General features: G+C 38.5%; 3 protein-coding genes across 4 annotated transcripts in view; all 3 read left to right on the top strand.

The window, feature by feature from the left end:
* Positions 1-1,217: 1,217 nt before the first annotated feature.
* LOC144463434 (E3 ubiquitin-protein ligase TRIM21-like) lies at positions 1,218-5,034 on the top strand. The gene is made up of 2 exons (XM_078167619.1): positions 1,218-1,328; positions 2,894-5,034. Exon 2 carries the CDS (start codon positions 3,105-3,107, stop codon positions 4,548-4,550), a length of 1,446 nt encoding a protein of 481 aa, XP_078023745.1. The 5' UTR covers positions 1,218-1,328; positions 2,894-3,104; the 3' UTR covers positions 4,551-5,034.
* Positions 5,035-6,052: 1,018 nt separating this feature from the next.
* Positions 6,053-19,471, top strand: LOC117262593 (E3 ubiquitin-protein ligase TRIM21-like). Of its 2 annotated transcripts, none has more exons than XM_078167616.1 (2): positions 6,053-6,129; positions 17,651-19,471. In XM_078167616.1, the coding sequence occupies exon 2, from the start codon at positions 17,660-17,662 to the stop codon at positions 19,334-19,336; it is 1,677 nt and encodes a 558-aa protein (XP_078023742.1). In that variant the 5' UTR covers positions 6,053-6,129; positions 17,651-17,659; the 3' UTR covers positions 19,337-19,471. The 2 variants fall into 2 exon arrangements, with proteins under 2 accessions (XP_078023742.1, XP_078023741.1); XM_078167615.1 differs by lacking the exon at positions 6,053-6,129 and adding an exon at positions 15,684-15,776.
* Positions 6,053-20,497, top strand: part of LOC144463433 (E3 ubiquitin-protein ligase TRIM21-like) — an 89,030-nt gene continuing 74,585 nt past the window's right edge. Inside the window, exon 1 of the mRNA XM_078167618.1 lies at positions 6,053-6,129. The gene's annotated coding sequence lies outside the window, so the exon portion shown is untranslated. The remainder of the gene's footprint in view (positions 6,130-20,497) is intronic.

Genomic DNA, 20,497 nt, shown 5'->3' with positions numbered 1-20,497 from the left:
ACCAGTTAATTTGTGATTCTTTTTATTGATTATTGATTTATATGATTATTATAACACATGTTCAACATGTCAGTTAAAGCAAATCAGCACAAATTTATATCGTTTTTTTTTTTATTGTTAGCTTGGTTTTTATTTGCATTTTAGTAGTTACCAGACAGCACTTTGGCTGTTGAGCTGCAGCTGCTTTTATTTGGGGTGATTCGCCTACAGGGCACCAAATGTGCTGGAACCACCACTGATACAAAGCATCTGAAGTTAGCTCCACATTGACAAATTACAACATTAAAATGCTCTTACATGTGAAATGAATCATATAATATTCTATCATAACCTGAGGAGCTCATGTTATGATGATAGAAATAATATTTCTGTGGTTATGATACTTTGATACTATTCTGTATAATGAGTACTTCTCACTTTTCAGTACATTTTGCTGATAAAACTTCTCAACGTTTACTGAAGTAACATTTTGAATCCAGGACTTTTTCTTGCACCGAGTATTTTAGACTGTGGTATTTCTACTTTTACTTCAGTAAAAATTGGAGTAGTTCTTCCACCGCTGGTAATGACATCATAACCAAAGGTTGACAGGATGCTGCTCACCTCTTTCCTCAGTTGGAGCAGGGCTGGATCGTTGATGGTGGGAGGTATATGGGGACACAAGGCTGCTGAGGATGAAGCTGCATCTGTACTTTGGTCTGGTACCAGGCACAGAGGGACAACTGATTTAGGATGAATAACTTTCTAAAAGTTTTTCTGTGAAGACATTAACTTCATGCTACAGACATATGATGATGTTATAGACCATGATGCATTGCTGTAGATTAAACTCCCCAACAGGATATAAAGGAGTTCAAATGAGCTCAACCTGAAACATGTACAGCAGTAAAATGACACATACACATTAATGCAGCAGGAATATTAATCCAAAAACATCAGATAGAATAAAACACTGACAGCAGGGAACACTTTACTGCACTATCAGTCATTTTACACATACTTATAATAAATGTTCCTGATCAAACTTTTACTGAGGGAAGGATTTGAAGAGAGGATTTTTACCTGTAGTGGAGTATTGTCACAGTGTGGTATTAGTACTTTGACTTCAGTAAAGGATCTGAATACTTCCTCCACCTCTCCCTCTTGGTGACGGCCCACTGAGAGGTGGAGCAACAGTGAAAGAGAAGAGCTTCACAGTCACATGACCTGAAGTGAAAGTGAAAGTGTGTGTGAGTGACAGCAGAGCTGCAGTGGAGACGAGTCTCTCTGTTTCTCTGGAAAGAAACATTCAACTGAATCCAGCAGGTTTTTCTCAACAACAAACACTGGTGAGTTCACTGTCCTACAGAGGTTTCAAAGGTTCATATGAAAAATGTTTGGCCTGCTTTCAAATATTTCCACTCTAATAACAACATAAGCAGCAGTGTAGCAGTATTGTTATATTATTTGATGTTTGATGTGACAGTAATGGAGAGTTAGTTTAACATAGTTTGATTATTTTTGAAACTTTTATTTGAATAACTAAAGTTTTCAGGTCGACTTTAACAGTGAACTCTGGTTTTATCTGTGAAACAACATGAGCTAACACTCCCCACTGCAGACCAGTCACACTGGTTTCCCCATGTTTACATATGCTGGCACATTTAATTGGTTGCTTGTTAATGTGGTGACCAATTAATGCCAGCCCAAATAAGCCTTGAGGAAATGCAGTTATCCTTCATATTCATATACTATGCAGACCTGCACAAACAGCATATTTATCAGATTTCAGATGAATGTCTGATGTTACTCATATTGATGTGATCTGCTGTTTAAATCCTGTTTACAAAGCCTAATCCAACAAACAACAAGTATAATAAACTTCTCACTTAATTCAGGCATATTTTCCACAGTATTCAAGACCTCAGTGGTAAAACCTCTTCCCAAGATATAAGACTGACAGCCTGATTTCAAATCTATCTTTTCTTAGCAAAATTTTTCGACAGAATTATTTTTAATCAGCGACTAGTTCATCTTACCAACAGTGGCGTTTTAGGAAGGGTTCAGACTGGTTATCTCATAAACCACAGCGCAGAGACGGCCCTACTCAAGGTTGCACATGATCTCTGAATTATTGTGGATGAAAACAATATGGACGTTGTTCTCCTGTTAGACTTAAGTGCAGCATTTGATGCAGTCGACCGCAGTGTTTTAATAGTTGGGTGGCCTTAGCAAGCACATTAAAACTTACATCACTAACCTGGGAGTGGTTTTAGACTCTGATTTAAATTTTAACTCCCATTTTAATAAGGTCATCAAAAAAACCTTTTATTTGAAATATTGCTAAGGTCAGACCTTTTTTAACCCAGAAAGATCCCAAAAAAACTCACTCACGCTTTTATTACTGGCTGTTTAAACTGCAACTTCCTTTTCACTGCACTACCCAAAAAGTCAATTAAAAAACTACAGCTAGTCCAGAACACTGCAGCCGGAGTGTTGACCAAAACAAGAAAAATGGATCACATGACCCCGCTGCTGAAGTCACTACACTGTCTCCCTGTATCTTTTCAAATTGATTTTAAAATGGTTTTAAAAAGCTGTGCTAAACTTTTAAATGACCTCGTCCCTCCATATGTCAGAGCTTTTCGATCATTTTATGTTCCAGCCAGATCACTGAGGTCCTCTACTGCTTTACTTTTAAATGTTCCTCATGTGTCCCATAAAAGTACTGGTGAGAGCACTTTCTGTTTTCACGCCCCTAAGCTGTGGAATTCTTTACCTCTGGATATCAGAATTCTGGATAAAAGCAGAATTCAGGATCCTTATATTTCATTGATCATAGTTTGATTATGTCAAACAAATAAAAAACAATATGTAATCACAGTTTTGTTGTTTTCTCACTTTGTGTCTTCAGAGTGTCGATATGTCGGCTGACTGAAGATCAGTTTCTGTGCTCCATCTGTCTGGATGTGTTCACTGATCCAGTCAGCACACCATGTGGACACAACTTCTGTAAAACCTGCATCACTGAACACTGGAATATTAATGTCCCCTATCAGTGTCCAAACTGTAAGAAGGTTTTCAACACCAGACCTGAGCTGCAGGTCAACACTTTCATCTCTGAGATGGCTGCTCAGTTCAGACAGTCAGCTCAACAGAAAGCCAGCAGCAGCAGCTCAGAGCAACAAGTTCCCAAACCAGGAGAAGTTCCCTGTGACGTCTGCACTGGAACCAAACTGAAGGCCCTGAAGTCCTGCCTGGTGTGTCTGGAATCCTACTGTGAGACTCACCTGGAGCCTCATCTGACAAGATCAGGCCTGAAAAGACATCAGCTGATCGACCCTGTGGAGAACCTGGAAGGCAGGATGTGTCTGAAGCACGATAAACTGCTGGAGCTGTTCTGTAAGACCGACCAGATGTGTGTCTGCATGCTCTGCACTGTTTTAGACCACAAGACACATGATGTTGTTTCTCTGAGAGAAGGATATGAAGGAAAGAAGGCCGAGCTGGGGAAGACAGAGGCTGAAATTCAGCAGATGATCCAGAAGAGACGACTGAAGATTGAGGAGATCAAACACTCAGTGGAGCTCAGTAAGGAAGATGCAGACAGAGAGATAGCAGATAGTGTTCAGGTCTTCACCGCTCTGAAGGAGTCTGTTGAGAGAAGCCAGGCCGAGCTCATGGACACGATCAAAGAGAAGCAGAGAAAGACAGAGAAACAGGCTGAAGGCTTCATCAAAGAGCTGGAACAGGAAATCTCTGAGCTGAAGAAGAGGAGCACTGAGGTGGAGCAGCTCTCACGCTCTGAAGATCACCTCCACCTCCTCCAAAGCTTCATGTCCCTGAACACTGCTCCACCCACCAAGGACTGGACAGAGGTCGGCATCTGTCCACCTTCATATGAGCGGACTGTGAGGAGAGCTGTGAGTCAGCTGAAGGAGATGCTTGGCAAACAGATTAAGTTTCTTGCTGAGGTCAAGCTGAAGAGGGTCCAGCAGTCTGCAGTGGATGTGACACTCAATCCTGATACAGCACATCCTGCTCTCATCCTGTCTGCTGATGGAAAACAAGTTAAACATGGTGATGTATGGAAGAATCTCCCAAACAATTCAGGGAGATTTGATACTTACGTCTGTGTCTTAGCAAAGCAGAGTTTCTCTTCAGGAAGATTTTATTATGAGGTTCAGGTTAAAGGGAAGACTGACTGGGATTTAGGAGTGGCCAGAGAGTCGATCAACAGGAAGGGACCAATCACACTGAGCCCTCAGAATGGTTACTGGATGATATGGTTGAGGAATGAAAATGAATACAAAGCTCTTGCTGGCCCTTCAGTCCGTCTCTCTCTGAAGTCTCGGCCTGAGAAGGTGGGGGTGTTTGTGGATTATGAGGAGGGTCTGGTCTCCTTTTATGATGTTGATGCTGCAGCTCTTATCTACTCCTTTACTGGCTGCTCCTTCACTGAGAAACTCTACCCATTCTTCAGTCCTTGTCTTAACTATGGTGGTAAAAACTCTGCCCCTCTGATCATCTCTCCTGTCAATCGAGCACGTAGGAGCAGTTTAGTCACATAAAGTAGAACAACCATCTGATTTTCTACAGAAAGATTCACTCTCATTTAATGTAATAAATGTATATTATTGGTGATGTACTGTGAATACATTGTTGATTTTTTAGATTCTGATCAATGTGGTTTTTCTCTTTTGTTTCTGTAAATGTTTTTATTTGATGTGTCACGTTGCTACTTACTACTACAACACAAAGATTTAATCACACTGCTGATATTATCTCATGGATAGTCTTTGTTTAATACACTCTTTATTTGTCAAAGTTATAGTCCCTTACAGGAGTTGGGCTACTTCTCATGGAAACAAAAGAAGACAGGAAGTGTCATCTTTACAACAGCTACTGTCCCGACAAGTGTGTGAAAACTGCCTGTGACTATTTCAGTGCTGTGCTACTTTATACTTCTACTTCACCACATTTAAAACTCAAGTATTGTGTTTTTGTTTTTTTCTAATAAACATTTTACAAATAAAACATGATCACTTTATAAAATATGATGCACACTTTATTTGTTAATAAGAGCTTTTCAAAATAAGATATTTTCAGCATTTCAGTTTTTACCTTTGCAAAGTGCGATCAGTTTATAAAATATGATCCATTGTTACAGATTAAACTACTAAAAGTATATGAAGTAGTTAAAATTAGCTCACCATGACCAACAACAACATTAAAGTACTGCTTACAAATGAATCCATTAAAATGATGCAGTGATACAATAACACTGACAGTATTCACTCTGCATTATGTGTACTTTTACTGTTCATACTCTAAGTACATTTTGTTGCTGATACTTGTGTACTTTTACTACAGTGACATTTTAAATGCAGGACTGTTGCATGTTATTAAGTATTTTTCAGTGGTGGAATCAAACTAAGTACATTTACTCGAGTACTGTCATTAGGTACACATTCATTTCATTCCATTTATATCACATGGTATGGAGTACAAACATTACGTACAATAACAAAACTCCGTTACACACCATGGCTAAAGTACAATCAATGTTACTTAAACAGAGGAAGGACATTCTTCAAAAAAACAAAACAACACCAAGTTGACAAATTTGTTTCATTTGAACATTCAAACAAAATATAATACTCATCTCCCACACGATTATCATCACAGATCCTCTGGTTTCTATCCAGCCCTTTATATCTTCCACTGAATTTCGGAATTCTGGTGTTCTTTCCCCTAAAATTACAAATAGCCTGTCTGTACTTTTTGTTTTCATGCTACGTACTTCTCCTTACTTAAAATACTTATAATAAATGTTCCTGATCAAACTTTTACTGAGGGAAGGATTTGAAGAGAGGATTTTTACCTGTAGTGGAGTATTGTCACAGTGTGGTATTAGTACTTTGACTTCAGTAAAGGATCTGAATACTTCCTCCACCTCTCCCTCTTGGTGACGGCCCACTGAGAGGTGGAGCAACAGTGAAAGAGGAAAGCTTCACAGTCACATGACCTGAAGTGAAAGTTAAAGTGTGTGTGAGTGACAGCAGAGCTGCAGTGGAGACGAGTCTCTCTGTTTCTCTGGAAAGAAACATTCAACTGAATCCAGCAGGTTTTTCTCAACAACAAACACTGGTGAGTTCACTGTCCTACAGAGGTTTCAAAGGTTCAAATGAAAAATGTTTGGCCTGCTTTCAAATATTTCCACTCTAATAACAATATAAGCAGCAGTGTAGCAGTATTGTTATATTATTTGATGTTTGATGTGACAGTAATGGAGAGTTAGTTTAACATAGTTTGATTATTTTTGAAACTTTTATTTGAATAACTAAAGTTTTCAGGTCGACTTTAACAGTGAACTCTGTTTTTATCTGTGAAACAACACGAGCTAACACTCCCCACTGCAGACCAGTCACACTGGTTACCCCCATCTTTTCATATGCTGGTACAAATAAATGGTTTCTTGTTACCATGGCTACCAATTAATGCCAGCCCAAATAAGCCCTGAGGAAATGCAGTTATCCTTCATATTCATATACTATGCAGACCTGCACAAACAGCATATTTATCAGATTTCAGATGAATGTCTGATGTTACTCATATTGATGTGATCTGCTGTTTAAATCCTGTTTACAAAGCTTAACCCAACAAACACACATGTAATAAACTTTTCACTTAATTCAGGCATATTTTCCACATTTTTCACTCTTCTCAAAATGTCCAACCTGGATAACTCAGACTGAAAGACTTACAGACTGATTTCAAATCTACCTTTAGCAAATGTTTGAGACAGAATTGTTTTAAAGCCACTTCTAGTTCATCTTACCAAAAGTGGCGTTTTAGAAAGGGTTCAGACTGATTATCTCATAAACCACAGCACAGAGACGGCCCTACTCAAGGTTGCACATTATCTCTGAATTACTGTAGATGAAAACAATATGGATGTTGTTCTCCTGTTTGTCTTAAGTGCAGCATTTGATGTAGTCGACCACAGTATATCAATAGACAACTTAAAAAGAGTTTCAGTTTTTTGTCACCCTGGGTGCTCATGTATCACAGACTCGTATCATTACATGTGGTATTCTTCAAGGAGGCATTTTTGGACCCATTTTGTTTTCATTTTATATGCTTCCACTTGGAAACATTATTAGCCATCACCACATTAATTACAATTTTTATGCTGATGATGCACAATTATACATCTCTGTCACACCAAATGCCCCTAATGCACTGGATGCTCTCACTGACATTAATGAATGGATGTTAAATACATTTTAAAGCTGAATGAAGAAAAACGTGAGATTCATTTTACTGGACCAAAAGCAGCAAGATAAAAAAAAAAAAAATTGCACTCAATGTTTGGTGGCCTTAGCAAGCACAATAAAACTGACCTGGGAGTCGTTTTAGACTCTGATGTAAATTTTAATTCTCATTTTAACAGGGTCATCAAAACATCCTTTTATTTGAAACCCCCTCAAGGTCAGACCTTTTTGAACCCAGAAAGATCCCAAAACACTCATTCACACTTTTATTACCAATTGTTTAAACTACTGCAACTTCCTTTTCACCTCACTACCCAAAAAGTCAATGAGAAAACTGCAGCTAGTCCAGAACACTGCAGCCAGAGTGTTGACCAAAACAAGGAAAATGGATCACATGACCCCGCTGCTGAAGTCACTACACTGGCTACCTGTATCTTTTCAAATTGATTTTGAAGTTGTTTTACTTGTTTATAAAGCTTTAAATGACCTTGTCCCTCCATATGTCAGAGCTTTTCTATCATCTTATGTTCCAGCCAGATCACTGAGGTCCTCCACTGCTTTACTTTTAAATGTTCCTCGTGTGTCCCATAAAAGTACTGGTGAGAGCGCTTTCTGTTTTTGCGGGTCACTTTCGTTTTCATTTTAACCCACACCATGATCTTTTCCTGACCCTAACCAAGTGGTTTTTGTGCCTAAACCTAACCAGACCTTAACCACAGGGCATCATGATGATGTCGGAAACGGACTTAGGAACAATGAGTTTAATATGGTCGGAACAATGGGCTGTCGAACCAATGGGCAGTTCCTGTTTTTGCGCCCCTAAACTCTGGAATTCGTTACCTCTGGATATCAGAATGTCAAGCTCTCTTGGTATTTTTAAACGTAAATTGAAGAACTATCTTTTTATTCTGGCTTTTAATGTGGAGTAACATTACAGTCTAAATTTTAGATTTTTTTTTTAACCATTGGTTTTTACCTTCACATATCCCTCCTGTTCATTTTTATTCTATTTTATTTATGTATTTACTCTCTTTTTATTCTATGGAGTTTTAATTGTCTTTTTTGTTAGTTTGTTGTGTTTTGGTTCGTTTGCTTTTTTCGTATTTTTTTGTCTTGTGTCTGTGTCCTTTCAGTTTTGCCATGTGAAGCATTTTTGGCTGCATGTTTGTATGAAAGGTGCTGTCTAAATAAAGTTGAGTTGAGTTATCTCTTCCAACCTTCCTGTGTCACTGACAGCATCCCAGGCAGGTGTGCAGACCAGGTGTAAACATAGTGCAGATGGGATTTACAGGAGACACATGCAACGTTGTGGTGGGAGCAATAAACATGAATTAAATAAAGGCCGATATAAGTGAAACATTATTACTATGAAGAAGAATGGAGCAATTAGGCTGTTATTAATGAAGACAATATCTGATGACTGAAACACAAACAAACAGTGGATGAAGAGTATTGGTTTGTGTTCATGAAACTTGAACGTGACCATGGATTAAAATCACTTCAGGCTACAACAACGTTTAAGTGTGAGTTTACATCAATATGAACCAGCGGTGGAAGAAGTACTCACATCTGTTACTGAAGTAAAAGTAGTAATACCACAGTGTAGAAATACTTTGTTACAGTAAAAGTCCTGCAGTCACTATTTGATTTGCAATAAAAATACACAAGTATTAGCATCAAACTAAAAGTACCAAAAGTAAAATGACTCATTACCCAGAACGTCCAGTTTCAGAAAAATATACTATATTACAGGATTATAATTATTGATGCATTAATGTGTTCATCACTTTAATGATGAAGCTGTTAACAATGGAGCTAATTTTAATGACTTTATACACTGCTGGGTGGTTTGTAAATTCCCCCCGGGGTCAATAATATCTTAACTGATAATAATACATCAGGATTTATTTGTTGATTATAATTTTTATTCTTAATCTGAATCTGTAAAGTCAATTCAATTCAATTTTTCAATTCAATTTTATTTATAAAGCCCAATATCACAAATCACAATTTGCCTCACAGGGCTTTACAGCATATGACATCCCTCTGTCCTTATGACCCTCACAGTGGATAAGGAAAAACTCCCCCCCAAAAAAACCCTTTAACGGGGGAAAAAACGGTAGAAAGCTCAGGAAGAGCAACTGAGGAGGGATCCCTCTTCCAGGACGGACAGACGTGCAATAGATGTCGTACAGAACAGATCAGCATAATAAATTAACAGTAATCCGTATGACACAATGATACAAAAAGAGATAGAGAAAGAGACAGAGAGAGAGAGAGATGCAGGACAGACGGTAATGACAGTAGCTTATGTAGTGTAATGTACTGATTTACTGTGGTGTTTATACTGTACCTTTAAGTTGACCTTTAAAGATACGTGTTGAAGCAATGTACTCTGTGCCATAATAAACCAGTGTGTGACAAGTCACACACTGGTTTATTATTTTATGTATTGCTATGACACACATGCACTCATTGAGCACTTAAACATTGTGGTGGAGAAGTACCTAGGATTCACTGTGTATCATTTTTTAAAAATAGCATGAGAATGGGCTCAGAAATATTGGTGGAAAATTAGGGGAATTCCAGCTTGGCCTGATATGACTCTGGTAATAGGAGGCGGGCTTAGACTGCCCAGAAAAGCATTACACGGTGAAATTGGCTCCAAGAGGGAAAAGGAGAGCGGAGATACTATTATGTATGAGTGCAAGTAAATGGGCGGGCTTCAGGGGAAGAACGGAGAAGCCGTGACACCGTTATGATCAGCCCAAAAGGGTAGGATGAAAGAAAAAGTGGAGACTCAGCAGAAATGTGACACCTATGTTCAGCCCCAAGTGGGTAGGGTTAAAGAAAAAGACGACTCAGCAGAAATCTTCACAATAAAAGCGAGTGCACAGACAAAGAAATTCCAGTCTTGCTCCAGAGTTTGACTCTTTGAGTTGTGTTGTGCTGATGCCTGCGTGCACAATAAAACTCAGTTGCATCTGATTCTACGTGTCTCTAGTGATTTTTTGACTTCTGAGTATTTGAGTTTTGATATTTAATAGAAAACAAAGAAAGTTTGTTCAAGAAGAAGGGAATGAGATCGCAAGCTTACTGGCCTAGCTCCAGACCTTAATTTTTGTTTCGACACTTACAACAACATTCATGAATGTAATAATATTATAATTATATTTCTGGCTACTGTGGTACAATATGTTGAAAGTATAATATCTGACAGTATACATATGTGACAATAATCATATGTGTGTATTATAGGGGGGTCCCCTGGCAGACTAGGCCTAAGTCAGCCTCACTAGGGGCTGGTACAGGGCAAGTCTGAGCCAGCCCTAACTATAAGCTTTATCAAAGAGGAAAGTCTTAAGTCTAGTCTTAAATGTGGAGACGGTGTCTGCCTCCCGGACCGTAACAGGAAGATGATTCCACAGGAGAGGAGCCTGATAGCTGAAGGCTCTGGCTCCTGATCTACTTTTGGAGACTTTAGGGACCATGAGTAACCCTGCGTTCTCAGAGCGCAGTGTTCTAGTGGGATAATAAGGCACTATGAGCTCTCTAAGATATGATGGAGCTTGACCATTTAGAGCTTTATAAATTAAGAGTAGGATTTTAAATTCAATTCTGGATTTTACAGGGAGCCAGTGCAGAGAAGCTAAAACAGGAGAAATATGATCTTGTTTCTTAGTTCCTGTTAGTACACGTGCTGCTGCATTCTGAATTAGCTGGAGAGTTTTTAAGGACTTACTAGAGCTACCTGATAATAGAGAGTTACAGTAATCCAGCCTTGAGGTAACAAAAGCATGGACCAATTTTTCTGCATTTTTTCGGGTCAGGATAGGCCTAATTTTCACAACATTACGCAGATGAAAAAATGCAGTCCGTGAGGTTTGTTTTAAATGAGAATTAAAAGACAAATCTTGATCAAATATTACTCCGAGGTTTCTTACGGTAGTGCTAGAGGCCAGAGCAATGCCATCTAGAGAAACTATAAAATAAAAGATAAAGTCCGCACACCAGAGGCTGCTCCTTGAAAATTTATTCACATGTTACGTTTCGGGCTCCTGCCCTTCATCAGACATCTAGAGAAACTATGTCATCAGATAAAGAGTCTGTGAGTTGTTTGGGGCCAAGAACAATAACTTCAGTTTTGTCTGAATTTAACATCAGGAAATTGGTGCTCATCCAGGTTTTTATGTCTTTAAGGCAATTATGAATGTAGCGACTGCTATCAATAAAAAAGCCACTGAGAGGCTTAAGTGGGCTCGCATCTGTGACTCGTTCCTTCATTGAATCAGTCCACTTGACAGTTGTATAAGTTTTATTTTGCAAACGAAAGAAGACTTACAATACAGTGATCCGACGTGACGGTCAACAGAAAATATCAGAGCTCACTCAACCCTATTGTCTCCATTCCCACCAGGGATTTAAATGCCCAGTTAAATAACTTAAACCACACTCATGTGTCAACCACCGGATGTGACATGCCTGTGCATACATACAAATAAACAATAAACATAAGCAAAATATATGTTTTGGCTCTTACAATAAAGTTTAGTTAATTGATTACTTTCTTCTGGCTTCATCGATAAATACAACTGTGTATCATCCGCATAACAATGGAAATTTATAGAGTGATTTCTAATGATGTTACCTAAAGGAAGCATATATAGAGTAAATAGGATTGGTCCGAGCACAGAACCTTGCGGAACTCCAAAACAAACTTTAGTACATAAGGATGATTCATTATGAACGTAAACAAACTGAAAACGATCAGATAAATAAGATTTAAACCAGCTTAGTGCAGAACCTTTTAGGCCAATTAAGTGTTCCAGTCTCTGTAGCAGAATTTGATGGTCAATTGTGTCAAATGCTGCACTAAGATCTAATAAAACAAGTACAGAGATGAGTCCTTGGTCTGAAGCAATCAGAAGGTCATTTGTAATTTTAACTAGTGCTGTCTCAGTGCTATGATGCACTCTAAATCCTGACTGAAATTCCTCAAATAAATTATTATCATGGAGAAAATCACACAGCTGGTCTGCGACTACTTTCTCAAGGATCTTTGACATAAAGGGAAGATTAGATATTGGTCTATAGTTGGCTAACACCTCTGGATCCAGGGTGGGCTTTTTTAGGAGAGGTTTAATTACAGCTACCTTAAAAGACTGTGGTACATAGCCTCTTAATAAGGATATATTGAATATATGAGTGTTAACTAAAGGTAAGACCTCCTTAAGTAGCCTAGTTGGGATGGGGTCTAAGAGACATGTTGATGATTTAGATGAAGAAATCACTGCAGTCAATTCTTGAAGAGAAATTGGGGAGAAGCAATCTAAATAAATATTAGGTCTTACAGTTGTGTTTGAGGTTAGATAGGTGCTATCTGAGGACAGGAGGTCATGAATTTCGCCTCTAATAGTTAGAATTTTGTCATTAAAAAAGCTCATAAAATCATTGCTGCTAAGGGCTAAAGGAATACAAGGCTCAATAGAGCTTTGACTCTCAGTCAGCCTGGCTACAGTGCTGAAAAGAAACCTGGGGTTATTCTTGTTTTCTTCTATTAAAGCTGAGTAATAGTTTGCTCTGGCATTGCGGAGGCCCCTCTTATAAGTTTTGAGACTGTCTACCCAGATTAAACGAGATTCTTCCAGTTTGGTTAATCGCCAATTCCTTTCAAATTTTCGCGATATTTGTTTTAACTTACGGGTTTGAGAGTTATACCAAGGAGCGAACTTTCTTTGCTTTGTTAACTTCTTTTAAAGAGGAGCCCCATACAGAGTCGAGTGTTGTTCGCAGCGAGCCAACGGCGCTATCGACAAAATGATCAAAGTCGGTACAGGAAACCTCTGTTACTGAGGGACTTGGTATTGAATTTAACGACGGAGTAATCTTTTCCTTAAATTTTGCGACAGCACTATCTGATAAACATTTTGTATAGTAACTGTTGCTGAGTGGCATGTAATCGAGTAAAAAGAAATCAAAAGTAATCAAATAAGTCATTAATGGTATTAAATTAATGTAGTGGAGGAATAAGTAGAATGTGTCTCTCTGAGATGTTTTTACCAAAATAGAAGTATAAAGTAGCAGAAAATGGAAATACTCAACTAAAGTACCTCAAAATAGTACCTTAGTACAGTACTGTAATAAATGTACTTAGTTACTTTCCATCTCTCTCTCATGTTTTTTGTGTCTTATTATATCTCCTCTGTGTTTCTGATGAATGTGTGCAGGTTAATGTTTGCTAATGTCTTAATAATTAGATTCAGGTTGAAGATTATAATGTCATTTTGATGCCTCTGTGCTGGTGACAGCCGTGGACGGAGGCGTTATGTTCTGTGTCGTCTGTAAGTCGTCCGTCCCACCCATTCTGGTGAACGTGACATTCATATGCAAATTATGACAGAATTTCCCACAAATGTCTAAAAGGATAAAATAATGTTTTATATCTAAAAGGTCAAAGGTCAACTTCACTGTGACATCATAACGTTCTGCAGTTTTCTGGACATTATTAAAGGTCATATCTCAGGAACAGGAGGAGAGACATTTGGTCAGATACTGAATTGGTGACTCTAATCTTGAAACTGTGCTGATTGTATAGATCTTCTGTGCTGCCGGAGGGAAGAGACAGGAAGTGTCATCTTTACAATAGCTACTGTTCGTCCCTCCCACTCCATCTCATGTATAGTCTGATTTATTCTAATGACTTCATTACCTGCCTTCAAGACTGTTGAATCATCGAAAACAAATGTGCTCAGAAATAAGAAGCATTTGCAGGTTTCTTAAATGTCTCTGTGCCAAATTCAGAACTTTATATTGTCTGATAATTGTATATAGATAAGAAGTGCTGTCATGCACACTTTATTTGTTAAGAGCTTTTCAAAATAAGATGTTTTAAGGATTTTAGGTTGTAAGATTTCAAATTAAGGGACAAATTAAGGGATCTCTGCGTGGTGTGTTTTCAGGGGTAAATTAAGGATTAGTTCTTGATTCATTTTGGTACAAAAATAATTGACATGAACTTTAAACATCAACAGAATCTGATGCTAAAACATTGAGCTGCAGTGGTTTTACACACCAGAGAAGAAAAAAAGTTTTGTCTCAACCGTCTGTTGTGTTATTTTCATTTCATTTTGTCCACCTCTCTGCAGACTGTTTGTACAGCTTCAACAAAGTCAACAAAAACTCAACAAATGAAAACAAACAAAGTTTCCACTGGATGCATTTTTTTCTTTACATTAACTCCAGTACTGTACTTACGTAAAATACAAGTGTGTGAAAACTGCCTGTGACTATTTCAGTGTTGTGCTACTTTATACTTCTACTTCACCACATTTAAAACTAAAGTATTGTGTTGTTGTTTTTTTCTGATAAACATTTTACAAATGAAACATGATCAGTTTATAAAATATGATCCATTGTTGTCTGTTCATTGTATATAGATAACAGTGTGGTCATGCACACTTTATTTGTCAATAAGAGCTTTTCAAAATAAGATGTTTTAAGCATTTCAGTTTTTACCTTTGCAAAGTGCGATCAGTTTATAAAATATGATCCATTGTTACAGATTAAACTACTAAAAGTATATGAAGTAGTTAAAATTAGCTCCACCATGACCAACAACAACATTAAAGTACTGCTTACAAATGAATCCATTAAAATGATGCAGTGATACAATAACACTGACAGTATTCAGTCTGCATTATGTGTACTTTTACTGTTCATACTCTAAGTACATTTTGTTGCTGATACTTGTGTACTTTTACTACAGTGACATTTTAAATGCAGGACTGTTGCATGTTATTAAATATTTTTCAGTGGTGGAATCAAACTAAGTACATTTACTCGAGTACTGTCATTAGGTACACATTCATTTCATTCCATTTATATCACATGGTATGGAGTACAAACATTACGTACAATAACAAAACTCTGGCACACACCATGGCTAAAGTACAATCAATGTTACTTAAACAGAGGAAGGACATTCTTCAAAAAAAACACAGAGTTGACAAAATTATTTCATTTGGACATTAAAACAAAACATAATACTCATCTCCCACACGATTATCATCACAGATCCTCTGGTTTCTATCCAGCCCTTTATATCTTCCACTGAATTTCGGAATTCTGGTGTTCTTTCCCCTAAAATTACAAATAGCCTGTCTGTACTTTTTGTTTTCATGCTACATACTTCTTACTTAAAATACTTATAATAAATGTTCCTGAAACTTTTACTGAGGGAAGGATTTGAAGAGAGGATTTTTACCTGTAGTGGAGTATTGTCACAGTGTGGTATTAGTACTTTGACTTCAGTAAAGGATCTGAATACTTCCTCCACCTCTCCCTCTTGGTGACGGCCCACTGAGAGGTGGAGCAACAGTGAAAGAGGAGAGCTTTAAAGTCCTGAAATCAAAGTGAAAGTGTGTGAGTGACAGCAGAGCTGCAGTGGAGACGAGTCTCTCTGTTTCTCTCTAAAGAAACATTCAACTGAATCCAGCAGGTTTTTCTCAACAACAAACACTGGTGAGTTCACTGTCCTACAGAGGTTTCAAAGGTTCAAATGAAAAATGTTTGGCCTGCTTTCAAATATTTCCACTCTAATAACAATATAAGCAGCAGTGTAGCAGTATTGTTATATTATTTGATGTCTGATGTGACAGTAATGGAGAGTTAGTTTAACATAGTTTGATTATTTTTGAAACTTTTATTTGAATAACTAAAGTTTTCAGGTCGACTTTAACAGTGAACTCTGTTTTTATCTGTGAAACAACACGAGCTAACACTCCCCACTGCAGACCAGTCACACTGGTTTCCCCACATGTTTTCAGCTGCTGGTACAAATAAATGGTTTCTTGTTACCATGGCTACCAATTAATGCCAGCCCAAATAAGCCTTGAGGAAATGCAGTTATCCTTCATATTCATATACTATGCAGACCTGCACAAACAGCATATTTATCAGATTTCAGATGAATGTCTGATGTTACTCATATTGATGTGATCTGCTGTTTAAATCCTGTTTACAAAGCTTAACCCAACAAACACACATATAATAAACTTTTCACTTAATTCAGGCATATGCATATTTTCCACATTTTCCACTCTTCTCAAAATGTCCAATCTGGATAACTCAGACTGAAAGACTTACAGACTGATTTCAAATCTACCTTTAGCAAATGTTTGAGACAGAATTGTTTTAAAGCCACTTCTAGTTCATCTTACCAAAAGTGGCGTTTTAGAAAGGGTTCAGACTGGTTATCTCATAAACCACAGCGCAGAGACGGCCCTACTCAAGGTTGTACATGACCTCTGAATTATTGTGGATGAAAACAATATCGATGTTGTTCTCCTGTTAGACTTAAGTGCAGCATTTGATAGAGTCAACCAAAGTATTTTAATAGACTGCTTAAAAAATGCACTCTGACACTGTTTTAGCTTGGTTTAGGTTGTGTTTAACTGACAGAGTTTTTTGTCAGCCTGGGTGCTCATGTATCACAGACTCATGCTTCACTTGGAACCATTATTAGCCATCACCACATTAATTACAATTTATGCTGATGATACACGATTATACATCTCTGTCACACCAAATGCCCCTAATGCACTGGATGCTCTCATGGCCTGTCTCACTGACATTAATGGGTAAAAACATTTTGAAGCTTAATAAAGAAAAAAAATGATTCTTTTAACTGGACCAAAAGCAGGAAGAGATAAACTGCACTTAATGTTTGGTGGACTTGGCATGTGTATCAAAACTTTTATCTTTAACCTGGGAGTAGTTTTAGGCTCTGATTTTAATTTTAATTCTCATTTTAATAGGGTCATCAAAACACCCTTTTATCATCTTCCGACACTGGTAAGGTCAGACCTTTTTTAACCCAGAAAAATCGCAAAACACTCATTCACGCTTTTATTACCAGCTGTTTAAACTACTGCAACTCCCTTTTCACCGCACTTCCCAAAAAGTCAATAAGAAAACTTAGGCTGGTCCAGAACGCTGCAGCCGGAGTGTTGACTAAAACAAGATAAATGGATCACTGGCTTCCTGTATCTTTTAGAATTGATTTTGAAGTTGATTTACTTGTTCATAAAGCTTTAAATGACCTCGTCCCTCCATTTGTCAGAGATTTTCTATCATTTCATGTTCCAGCCAGATCACTGAGGTCCTCCACTGCTTTACTTTTAAATGTTCCTCATGTGTCCCATAAAAGTACTGGTGAGAGCGCTTTCTGTTTTCGTGCCCCTAAGCTGTGGAATTTGTTACCTCTGGATATCAGAATTCTGGCTAACAACAGAATTCGGGATCCTTATATTACATTGATCATAGTTTGATTATGTCAAACAAATAAAAAACAACATGTAATCACAGTTTTGGTGTTTCTCACTTTTTGTCCTCAGTGTGTCGATATGTCTGCTGCCAGCTGCCGGCTGACTGAAGATCAGTTTCTGTGCTCCATCTGTCTGGATGTGTTCACTGATCCAGTCACCACACCATGTGGACACAACTTCTGTAAAACCTGCATCACTGAACAATGGAATATTAATGTCCCCTATCAGTGTCCAAACTGTAAAGAGGTTTTCCACCAAAGACCTGAGATGCGGGTCAACACTTTCATCTCTGAGATGGCTGCTCAGTTCAGACAGTCAGCTCAACAGAAAGCCAGCAGCAGCAGCTCAGAGCAACAAGTTTCCAAACCAGGAGAAGTTCCCTGTGACGTCTGCACTGGAACCAAACTGAAGGCCCTGAAGTCCTGCCTGGTGTGTCTAGCCTCCTACTGTGAGATTCACCTGGAGCCTCATCTGACAAGTTCACGCCTGAAAAGACATCAGCTGATCGACCCTGTGGAGAACCTGGAAGGCAGGATGTGTCTGAAGCACGATAAACTGCTGGAGCTGTTCTGTAAGACCGACCAGATGTGTGTCTGCATGCTCTGCACTATTTTAGACCACAAGACACATGATGTTGTTCCTCTGAGAGAAGGATATGAAGGAAAGAAGGCCGAGCTGGGGAAGACAGAGGCTGAAATTCAGCAGATGATCCAGAAGAGACGACTGAAGATTGAGGAGATCAAACACTCAGTGGAGCTCAGTGAGGAAGATGCAGACAGAGAGATAGCAGATGGTGTTCAGGTCTTCACCGCTCTGAAGGAGTCTGTTGAGAGAAGCCAGGCCGAGCTCATGGACACGATCAAAGAGAAGCAGAGAAAGACAGAGAAACAGGCTGAAGGCTTCATCAAAGAGCTGGAACAGGAAATCTCTGAGCTGAAGAAGAGGAGCACTGAGGTGGAGCAGCTCTCACGCTCTGAAGACCACCTCCACCTCCTCCAAAGCTTCAGGTCCCTGATCACTGCTCCACCCACCAAGGACTGGACAGAGGTCAGCGTCCGTCCACCTTCATATGAGGGGACTGTGAGGAGAGCTGTGAGTCAGCTGGAGGAGACGCTCAGTAAACAGATGAAGAAGCTTCTCACTGAGGTCGAGCTGAAGAGGGTCCAGCAGTCTGCAATGGATGTGACACTCGATCCTGATACAGCACATCCCAACCTCATCCTGTCTGCTGATGGAAAACAAGTTAAAGATGGTGATGTAGAGAAGAATCTCCCAAACAATCCAGAGAGATTTGATTATTGTCCTAATGTCTTAGCAAAGCAGAGTTTCTCTTCAGGAAGATTTTATTATGAGGTTCAGGTTAAAGGGAAGACTGGGTGGGATTTAGGAGTGGTCAGAGAGTCGATCAACAGGAAGGGACAGATCACACTGGGCCCTCAGAATGGTTACTGGACGATATGTTTGAGGAATGAAAATGAGTACAAAGCTCTTGCTGGCCCTTCAGTCCGTCTCTCTCTGAAGTCTCGGCCTGAGAAGGTGGGGGTGTTTGTGGATTATGAGGAGGGTCTGGTCTCCTTTTATGGTGTTGATGCTGCAGCTCTTATCTACTCCTTTACTGGCTGCTCCTTCACTGAGAAACTCTACCCATTCTTCAGTCCCAGTCTTAATGATGGTGGTAAAAACTCTGCCCCTCTGATCATCTCTCCTGTCAATCGAGCATATAAGAGTAATTTACCAAGGCATATTTCATTTTAACTCAAACTAATAGCATCAGTCACAAAGTAGAACAACCATCTGATTTTCTACAGAAAGATTCACTCTCATTTAATGTAATAAATGTATATTATTGGTGATGTACTGTGAATACATTGTTGATTTTTTAGATTCTGATCAATGTGGTTTTTCTCTTTTTTGTGTAAATGTTTTTATTTGATGTGTCACGTTGCTACTTACTACTACAACACAAAGATTTAATCACACTGCTGATATTATCTCATGTATAGTCTTTGTTTAATACACTCTTTATTTGTCAAAGTTATAGTCCCTTACAGGAGTTGGGCTACTTCTCATGGAAACAAAAGAAGACAGGAAGTGTCATCTTTACAATAGCTACTTTTCGTCCCTCCCACTCCATCTCATGTATAGTCTGATTTATTCTAATGACTTCATTACCTGCCTTCAAGACTGTTGAATCATCAAAAACAAATGTGCTCAGAAATAAGAAGCATTTGCACATTTCTAAAATGTCTCTGTGCCAAATTACGAACTTTATATTGTCTAATTGTATATAGATAAGAAGTGTTGTCATGCACACTTTATTTGTTAAGAGCTTTTCAAAATATGTTTTTAAAGACTTTAGGTTGTAAGATTTCAAATTAACTACATCTTACTAACATGTTAACATGGATTTTAACAGTTCAGGTTTAGTCCTACTGACACAACATATGGATTTTTTCTAATGTTATGTCGATGTACTGGGTGATGAATCCGAATGTCCTCATAAGTTGAAGGTGCGTGCCAGTTAATCCCTATTAGCATTGGCAGTGGCGTGCACAGACTTTTTGAAGTGCAGGGGGGAAAAGAAAAAAAAGGGCACATACAGCACGTTCTCGCCACTGAAGAGGGCACTAAGTTCCGCATGTTTTCGAGGGCACTTTAGACATGTTTATATGTTATACAAATGGCACATTATATAGCCTTCAAACAGTCTAAGTAGACAGACTACTCAAGTTAGTTTGTAGTTAGGATCAGCATCCACGAGAACTGTGTAGATTCAACGTTGGACTGTGAAGAACACAGAGACATGGATGTATGAAGGAAATAAATCCCTGGGTCCTCCCCCAGAAAATTTTCAATTAAGTAGATGCCATTTCCTGTATTCTAGTGCATTTTAACACCATATTAGCACCAGATAAT

Source organism: Epinephelus lanceolatus, chromosome 5 (assembly GCF_041903045.1).
Source record: "Epinephelus lanceolatus isolate andai-2023 chromosome 5, ASM4190304v1, whole genome shotgun sequence".
Taxonomy (NCBI): Eukaryota; Metazoa; Chordata; class Actinopteri; order Perciformes; family Serranidae; genus Epinephelus; species Epinephelus lanceolatus.
Note: the sequence above shows the minus strand (reverse complement) of the source record. Positions and strands in the feature narration are given on the sequence as shown.

Bases quoted from the DNA above. Each gene is read 5' to 3' on its own strand.
- LOC117262593 (XM_078167616.1), top strand. From the start codon at position 17,660: ATGTCTGCTGCCAGCTGCCGGCTGACTGAAGATCAGTTTCTGTGCTCC.
- LOC144463434 (XM_078167619.1), top strand. From the start codon at position 3,105: ATGGCTGCTCAGTTCAGACAGTCAGCTCAACAGAAAGCCAGCAGCAGC.